Here is a 9,939-nt window from a genome sequence, read left to right as displayed (position 1 = left end):
ATAATAATAATAATAATAATAATAATAATAATAATAATAATAATAATAAAAATAATAGTAATAGTGATAGTAATAGTAATAGCATCAGCAGCAGCGGCAACGACAACAACAACAACAACAACAACAACAACAACAACAATATCACTGCTACTACTACTACCACCACCACCACCACCACCACCACTACAATAATAACAATCACAATACAACAATTAATATCTGGCATCCTCTTATCACCAATCACCACAACAATAACAATTATAGGGACAGTACTCACAAAGTCTCTCCACCACCACCACCACCACCACCACCACTACCAAGCACTCGTGAACAAAAATACCAATCTCTATAAAATCAGAAATCTACGTATGCAATTAGAATTTCATTAATATATATGGTAAATGTACAGGACTGGACGGAAGTGAACAATTAGACTCGGGTAACGGGGAAAGGAATTTGGTGATGATAAAACAAAATAGCATCAGTCTGTTTTTTTTTGCAACATCACCTATTTTCAGTTGCCACAGAGATGATTCGTCGGATTCTCATAGTTATTTTATCTTATTTTCTTCATTTATCTCAGTATCCTCGCTGAACTATTACTAGAAGCATGAAAACTCTTAATAATCTCAATAATGTTCACTAGAATCCGTCACAAGAGGCTGAGGTAACACGCTGAAACGTTCGAGAGCGCCAGGTAAGGTTGTGGTGCGCCTTATGTAACGTTTTTTTTTTTTTTTCTAACGAGGCGTCCACGTACAAGGATAGCTGTACTGGCCCTTCCGCCTCTGCCTTGCCGTACGTGATAGTGCTGGCCTGGTACACTAACACGGAAATGACCACACAGCTTCGTACTGCACACACATACAGTAGTTTCATGTTCCCAAACGTTCTGTGGATCTGTCTCACCTTGTTTTGTTATACTCTTGTGTTGTGGAAGTTATTGGTGTCTCCAAGAGTGTTTTCATGATTCTCTTGATAGTTTAAGAAGGATTCGGCATCATCAATGGGGAAAATATTCATGAGAATCTGGTTTGTCATCCCTCCGGATTTTGAGAGAACAAAACGTTTAAGAATACAAGCCGTATGACATGTTTGAAGTTACGTTAAAAGGAAAAAAAAGTGTGTGAAGGTGAGTGAAAAAAGTGTGTGAGTGTGTGTGTGTGTGAACGCGCGTGTGTGTGTGTGTGTGTGTGTGTGTGTGTGTGTGTGTGTGTGTGTGTGTGTGCCGTGTCATTACCAGTCACTACCTCTTCAGTGGAACACTACTTGAAAAAGCTTGTTCATTCTGAGAAGCAGAGGATGTACAAGAACATCCATATATACGTACTTGGCAAGTCCAGTGCCAGGAGGCAAGCTTAGTGTGCTGCCCGCCACGATGCCCTTGCCTTGCGTGGCGAGCAGTGTTAGTGCACCATTTTAGTCTGTCTTGCAGCCGCTCATGCAATTGATAATAATGACGGAAGTGGTGGTGGTGGTAGTAATGATGATGATGATGATGATGATGATGATGATGATGGTCAGTGTAATATATTGTCCTCATACGCTTGGCTGCCCGCATGTCAACTAAACCCTGCTGGCCGAGGTGAGTGTATGTAGTGCGTAGCGAGGTTAATTAACAATTTCTCTCCCTGCAAGTGTTTTTTTGCCATCGAAGGAGAGGGAGGGAGGAGGAAAAAAAAGTGAGGAGCAAACACTCCTCGTTGACTATTACTGTTCTAGATAACGATAAGTGTTTTTGCTAAGTTTGAAAATTGCCTGTAGAAGTGAATAAGTTGATTCCTATACGCTGACCAAAGCGACAGGATATTGATTGACTTTTGGTATCGAAACAAGGTCACATGGCCGCAGCAAGGTCACTTGGCGACGCAGCAAGGTCACGACGCCACAGCAAGGTCACCTGACGCCGCAGCAAGGTCACTTGGCGCAGTAGTAAGGTCATATGGCACTGGAAATGGTAACACGGCTGCGCTACCTCTACCGCACAATAATTGCTTTAAGCCAGCCTCTAGCTGGAGCGGTATAACACAAAGAGGCGGCCAATCGTCTCCTTTCCAGCAGAGTAAGAAATGGTCTGCGAGTCTTGGTGTCTGCTTCCAAGAAAACTGACCGCAGCAGACAAACTCAGTATCATCAGTGAAGGGTAATGTCTGAAGCACCAGTAATGACTTGGGTTTAGTGGCTGGTTACATATTTTTTATGCATTAGGGAGACCGTTGCTGATCATGACAATAGTACCAATGATAAAAAGAAAAGAAAAGCCACCTCCAGGCAAGACATGTCGAATTTTTTTATTATCTTTTTTAAGAGGTGAAAAGGATGACTACTGACCAAGGACCATGTTCTCAACGCAATGTACTCTCGTAATGACTGTCTTCAGAGGCCACAGAGAATATTGATTACGGTTCTGACGATGTTTCCTCCAAATTATATTGCAGAATACTTGTTAAACTATCACTAGAATCATAAAAGCACTCTTTAAAACACCCTATAACTTACAAAAGAAGCAACTCAATATAAATGATGTAAGAACGTTTGAGAATATATATCCGAATGATACAAAATTATAAAAAGGAGAAAAATAGTGCCGCTTGAAAATAATTAAAAGTATGAAAGGGTTCCACTTGGCCTTGATGATTTAGTTTAGTCTTGAAAACCAACACTTAAAATAGTGCAACTTACAGAAAAGCAGAATTGAAAGCCATCACATAAAATGGTGCAAGTTAAAGGAAAGGCAGAATTAGGCAGCATCCAGACGAGAGACAGATGATTACTCAGCCGCACCGACGTTGCCATCACAAAGATGTTTAGTCTTTATTAAACCTCTGTGTCATCATCCCACTTGTCCTCGAGCCATAAACACTGGTCTAGAATCAACACCGGGAGGATGCACCCTTTATTCCTTTCCCCACAGAACCACTCCCAGCTTCCTTGTGTCATCACCCCTCTTGATCCACAGACAGCATGAACACTAGAAGCAACACCGTCACAATGCACCAACACTCCCTCCTCCTGAGAACCACCCCCGGCATCTCTTGGGGCCTCACGACTCTGGGTTCGTCACACTGATGAGTGCATGTTTAGTTACAGATCACCAAGCAGAGTGCAAGAGTATCGGCACCATTGCATCCTCTGATCTAGCGTGTGTGTGTGTGTGTGTGTGTGTGTGGAGGATGTGTGTGTGTGTGTGTGTGTGAGAGAGAGAGAGAGAGAGAGAGAGAGAGAGAGAGAGAGAGAGAGAGAGAGAGAGAGAGAAAAACTCATAACATTTCACTAATAAAAAGTCACATTACCAGTTCTATTCAACAATTATTCACGCCTCTATCTTCATCTGTTTCCACAATTTATCCTTCCTTATAACCTAAATACATCATTCAACCATCTGCGCATTACCGTGTAGCGTACGATAAAGCCTTAGCTTGATAACCAATTCACAAATAACCGAGACAAACTTTGAGTCAGAATCACGTCAAGTTTCCTTATGCGGGCGAACCTCATCAGGGCGGAGAGAGGCAGAGCTGGAGCTGGAGGAGTAAAAAGGGAAGGAGCGGGGAGACGTGCAGCTTGAGGGAGGGAGCAGCAGGACAAGTGGGCGGGACAGGGCAGGGCAGGGCATGGAAGGGCAAGGACGCACACGCAGGAGAAGTGTACCCAGTACCCTGTGATTTTAGTGTAGAGGGTTGAAAGTTTGCATGGGGAAGCACAGGTTTTGACAAGGGAAGCTGAGAAGTGCTGTAGTTGTAGGAGTAAAGTCGTCTGGGTCGTGTTTTTTGGCCAGTTTAGAGAAGCCATTATAGTGAGGAATGAAGTGTGTGGGGGGGAGGGATGCTGTTTTATGGAAAAAATAAATAAATAAGTAAAGTTTTCATGAGGAGTGTTATAATTAGTAGTGGATATCAGTCATGGTGGAGATAAATATCAGTGAAGATGCGTTCTAATGGTGTTGAATCATAGGGAAGATGAGAGATGAATGTAAATGAAAATGAAGTATAGTGAAGACTCGTAGTTGAGTCATGATAGTGGTGGATACAAGTCAGTTGAGAGGAGCAGTGCAGGCGAGTCGAGGTCTGGGCTGAAGTGACGCGGCAGGAGTTAGGACAAGACGAGTCGCTGGGTCAGGCTGAGTGTGAGCGACGGAGAGGAGTCGTGGATGCCTAGCTGGGCGGGGTGGGGTGGGGTGGGATGGGACAAGACGGGGCGGAGCGGGGCGGAGCGGGGCGGGTTGTTGAGACTTCTGCAAAGGTTAGTGTGTCGTTCCAAGGCCTCGCGACGTCTTCATTCTGCACAAGTTGGGAAGATGATCAGTTACTGGTTTGTCTCTCGTAGATGTAGAAATTCCGCGGTTGTTAAAGGTTGTCTCTGTTGTCTCTCTCTCTCTCTCTCTCTCTCTCTCTCTCTGGTGGTGGTAATGATGATGATAGCCTTACTGCACACCAACTCCCATCCACCGACATACACACATCCGCCCAGGCCAGTCACACCCACCGCACCCACACACATCCATTTATCTAACCGCATCCACCCACCCATCCACACCCAACTACCCGCACATGCCTATACACACACACACACACACACACACACACACAACGTTCCTACTCCCATACACATCTATCCACTCAACTACATCCACCCACCCACCTACCAACACCATCCACTCATACTTTGACACCAGTACCCGCCCACCCACATGCATACACACACACACTATATTAGAGAACGTATGCTATTTACTACTACTACTACTACTACTACTACTACTACTACTACTACTACTACTATATATGGTGGGCACCGCTCCTGCTGAGTTATGAGGCCACAACACTCCACACGAGTACCCATCTACTGTGCTCGGTGACTCGGAACTCGGCGGGAAAGGAGCTTCATTGAACAAAGAACTGCAACACAAAGCTATCACGGTTATAGGGAAGGGTGCTTTCTGCTACATTGCCACTCAGATAACTAGTTTTCATTCGTATTCGTCTGTCCGTCTGTCGTTTGTTTTGCGTGGATATTCATATTGATCCAAGGGCGTTTATTTTTTTTAGCTCTTAACCAGGTTTTCTGTCGTGGTTCCCTCCCGTAGGTGTCTCTGTCAGGTGTTTGTAAACGTATGCATTCTCCGAGGTGGCTGTAGGAAGAAAATACTAGACCAGTCAGTAAGTTTTTTTTTGTTTTCTTTCGTTTTGTGTGAATCAATAATCTTTTATAACATGCACAGAATATTCGTGTCCTTGAGATAAAATATTCTTTTTTCCTTATACTACTACTACTGCTACTACTACTACTACTACTACTACTACTACTACTACTACTACTATGTCAGAATAATTTCATTCCATAGCAGAAGTGAGACACGGCAGAGAGGAAACAGTTTCTCTTCCATGACTGCTGTGTGGAGACAGGTGAGAGGGAGGGTGGCGTGAGAAGACAGGTATTTAAAGGGAAGGAAGCTCGAGGGCGTGTTGGGAGGACTCGTAGGAGAGGGCGTGAGGATGCAAGGGGAGGGGCGTGAGGGCGAGAGGGGGAGGGGGCGTGAGGAGAGGGGGCGGGTTGGGGGTCAGTATATAAAGTGGCGCTTCATCCAGGCAGCGCCACACTCGTCGTCGCCGCCGCCGCCGCCATGAGGGCTCTGGTTAGTGTTGCATCTTTTTCCTTTTTTTTTTTTTTCTTTTCATGTTAAGTTTTTGGTGGTAATAATGACTAGTGGGTTACAGAAGGTGGCGCGTAGTGTGCTCTTGCGGAGAGACAAGTGAAGGGTGTTTGTGTTAGGTTAAGGCATGCGTCTGATCCCGGCCAGAGGCTCATCCCCGCTCCCTCCCCTCCCCCACAGCTTGCTGCCGTAGCTGTGGTGTGTTGCAGTGCCGTACCAGTGCGACACAAAGTATGGAAGACTTATCTTTACTTTGAGAACACAAACCCAGCAGTGGTCAAGATACCAAAGCCAGACATCAACCTCGTCGAAACTTTCGATACACAGAGTGTCTCTGGCGTGGTGTCGGGCCCCGCGGTGAACTCGCCCGTGCCCTCTCCCGTTCTAGTGAAGCGTCTCGATGCACCTCCCGCCGAGGAGGAGGTGCCGCTTAGTCCCGTCCTTCAGAAGTCCCCGGTCCCTGTCCCAGTCCCCGTCCTCCTCACACTGGAGCCTGTCGAGGATCCCAAAGACGATACAGTCTCTGTTCCTGGAAAGGAATTGGTCGCGGACGAACTTGCTGATGCTCAAGTGGTTGCAGTTGGTACTCCCGTGGTGGTGGCGGCTGCACCAGAACCCCTGGAAGCTCCAGAGCCGCCTATGCCTTCTCTGAGCATACCCTTCGTGGGAGGTCAGTTCCATACACAGGATGAGCTGAAGCAGTACTCCTTCGGCCACTGGGGCGGCCCCAGCACCCGCGTGGAGACCAAGGACGCCTTAGGCCGCACTCACGGTAGCTTCGCGTACGTCAATCCCGACGGAGATGTGCACGTGAGGAAATACGCGGCGGCTCCCACCATGGGCTTCAAGGTAGCTGCCTCAGACCTGCCCGACGACACGCCCGAGGTGGCCACGCTGAAGGCCGCTCATGAACAAGCTCATCTTGCCTTTTTGACTTTTAAAGAGGAAATGGGCTGAACTTTGGACTCTTGTACATAATGTGATAGCATGCGGTGTGTATGATGAATGAATGCATATGTAATGTGGAAAGCATGTTCTGTGTGATGAATAAATGTATGATGTAGAAGTGCAGTTTCCTTTCACACTTTGCCTCCTTTACAAACCTTGACACTGACTCACAGTGAAGGTAAAACAATCAGCATGCACACACAAAACCAAAGTTAGTTGTGCTAACTTTTCTTAGTAAAACCCATGGGGTCTAGAACGAGTGGCAGCATTAGTCACAGTGACTAACATAATGTTAGTCAATTTGTGAGTAACTGAGCACTCAACCTGAGTATGGTCTTACTCAAATATATCTGACTAATGCCTTCGTACTGTTCACTGCTTCTACTAACCACATTAGTAAAGTGGATCATAGGTTAGTCAATTAAATGACTAATTAGTTAGTCTTTCTTAGGCAGATGATGAATCATTAGTACCTTTAATACTAGCAGCTAGCTACTGCGGTCTGAAGGTTAGGGAAAGAAATAGGTAATAAATTCAATATATTCATATACAATTAAATGTTCCCTCCATTTCATTGCATTAAAAAAATAAATAAATAAATAAATAAACACTATAATTTTTGTCATCTATAGTATAATATGCTTTTCACTTGAACATTTAACAGAAAGCTCCCCTCAAAACTGTAATGATATATAAAACAGATGTAAAAAATAAACTCCATTAGTAACACTTCATCCTAGTATGAGAAAAAAAAGCAACACAAAAACAACCTGTTTTGACAAGCCATTAAGTAAATAATAGACATTTGTGAGTATTAATCACTAAAACTTGCAATGTGGAAAAGAAAGTAAGCATCTCTTAAGATATGAATATTAAACCTTCCTCCCATTCATAAACTAAAGGAAAAATATGTAAGTAAAGTTAACATAAATTAAATGTAAGGAGTTACAGACCCTGTAAAGAATAATTAATTATTCCACTGCTAATCATTATATCACAGTACTTTTAAGAAACTTAGGGAAACAACCAGTGCAAAAATAGACATTTAACCTTATTTGTACAAGCTTTTAACCCAGATCATATCCATATGTCACCATTAATCCTTTAAAGCCACACAAAAAAAGAAAATGAGTATTTCTATGGGATATACTAACTAAACAAATCTACAGAAATGCTCAGAACAATAATAAAGAAGCTTCACGTATCACTTGCAATAACATAGAGAAATAAAAAAAAAAGGTAAAAAATGCATAAAAAAAAAAATAAAAATATATGCATCATAATGGTACATGAAGAACACTTCCAAATTTTTTTGCTCGACTTGAGATGTTAGGGTGATAGTGCGGAATGTGGCCGAGTGAGGAAAAGTCGAGAATGCGTTGAACTATAGATTATTCCTCTCATATATTACCAAACCCCCTTCTCTAACTGACCATCTTCATCCTCTCTCTCCTCGCCGCAATGTCGCATCTCTTGTTATCTTCTACCGCTATTGTCACGCTAACTGCTCCTCTGATCGGTGGCCTCGTTGCACAAGGCTTTCTACTTTCTCTCACCTCTATTATGTCCACCTCTATAATGCATGAAGTGTGTGGGGCTCAAAAATAAATACGAGTATTATCTTAGTGTTGATGACGTTCCCCGTAACATACATCACTACATGGTACGTGATCCTTAATTTGAAATTTATCATGCAATGCAAGTGTGAAAAATAATGGTCCATAATTTACTTAGGAGCACAGCACAATCGATGAGTCTGCAGGCGGTGCCGCGGGCCTGGCAACACTGAGGCAAGGAAGCTTGGGAGTTCTCAGGAAGAAATCAACCTCATTCCATTCTTATGAGCCCCAAAAGTTAATCATTCAAAATCAATGTTACTTCATCTTGCCCAAGTCCAATCTTTGGGGGTGATCTTGGCATAAAACATGGCAACCATCCGTGTTGAATCTTACTGTAAATATTTCGGAAGGTAAGCGTTAGAAAAATTAGGCTGAAACACATAATGGAAACCTCAGGGCGAGGATCATACCAGCAGGAAATTATCATTCACGTAATTCCTTCCCATCGACATCTTACTTTATCTGAACGTCATTTTCTAAGCAAGCTGATGTGGTTGTAGGTAACTTAAATGGAGTGAGTTGTGTTGCCTATGGATCATCACCTGATAAGTGGGAAGTGTATGTTAACATGAGTCACTGGGAACAAAGTCAAACCCTGGTCCCAAAAACGCACCTCTGACTTAAACCATCACTTCGAAGTCATCTCAACTTTGGCTTCGTGGTGAGGACGAGGCTATTGTAACATACAATGCGCTGCCGGGCAACACTGGGCGACGCTGACAGATCATCTTCCCGCCAACCCACAACTGTGGCATCCTCAAACCAAGTTCGCAGTTAACATACAAGTTAGGTGAGCCACCTGCCTGCTTACCTCGCACCTGCCCGGGCAAAAAACAGGTAGCATCGTGAAGACGCTGGAAGCCTACGAGTATATGGCGCTGCACCACGCCCTCGCAGCCGCGCCCTGTTGTACCCGCCACGCACGTCCTCCTCCTCATGTCTCAGACTGCAGGAGAAAACATTGCGTGGTGTTACACTATTGCTGCACAAGATATGGTGAAATGAGCACTGCGCTTCAATAAATACTGCACGTAATGAAGATGAACACACACACAAGGCAACACAAGCGAGTGCTGGAGTCGGGGTTGCGTGCGAGGTCTGGTGTGCGTCCCGTCCCCTGTGGAAGTGTCGGTGCTGAGGGGCAGGAGAATGTCTTACATGGGGCTGACCAGTGCATACCAGTGAAGACTGCCCCGGCATAGGCATCTACCAGGGGTCAGTCACACCTGCCATGCCCTCCTGAGTGAGGCACGGCACGCACTGAAGTCGCTGAAATATTTGCTTGGATGAGAGATCTGTTAAACAGACTGTGTTATTAGAGCGATGGTACACCTCTGTGATACAAAGTATAGAGAGTGTTGACAAACTAATCCTCACTCGGCCATCTCCTCGGCACAACAGTTAATGGATTAGACAAAATAGATTAAACATTTGCACACACACACACATCTGTACGTGACATTCCTGTTAGTTTATTTCTTTGGTGGTTGTTTTTCTTCTGTTTTAATATTTTTTCTATTGTTTATTTATGTTTTGTCCCTTGTTTCTTTGTTCGATGGTAATTTAGTTATTTATTTTTTTTTGTAGAACGTCAGTAAAACATAAAGGAAAATCTGCCCTCCGTCCTGTAATATTTGGGAAAATGTTAGGCTTTGTAGGATATCTCGTCTTACCTCTCGCGCTCCCTCCTTCCTAGGCATTGAAAAAGTGGGGGAAATT

The 9,939-nt window shown here is 44.1% G+C and overlaps 1 protein-coding gene across 1 annotated transcript; it reads left to right on the top strand.

Annotated features, from left to right (window-relative positions):
* Window positions 1-5,548: 5,548 nt before the first annotated feature.
* On the top strand, window positions 5,549-6,719 carry LOC135106302 (uncharacterized). The gene is made up of 2 exons (XM_064015177.1): window positions 5,549-5,635; window positions 5,834-6,719. The coding sequence occupies exons 1-2, from the start codon at window positions 5,624-5,626 to the stop codon at window positions 6,608-6,610; spliced, it is 789 nt and encodes a 262-aa protein (XP_063871247.1). The 5' UTR covers window positions 5,549-5,623; the 3' UTR covers window positions 6,611-6,719.
* The last annotated feature ends 3,220 nt before the right edge of the window (window positions 6,720-9,939 follow it).

The sequence above is a fragment of the Scylla paramamosain genome, chromosome 13 (genome assembly GCF_035594125.1).
Source record: "Scylla paramamosain isolate STU-SP2022 chromosome 13, ASM3559412v1, whole genome shotgun sequence".
NCBI classification, from domain to species: Eukaryota; Metazoa; Arthropoda; class Malacostraca; order Decapoda; family Portunidae; genus Scylla; species Scylla paramamosain.
Note: the sequence above shows the minus strand (reverse complement) of the source record. Positions and strands in the feature narration are given on the sequence as shown.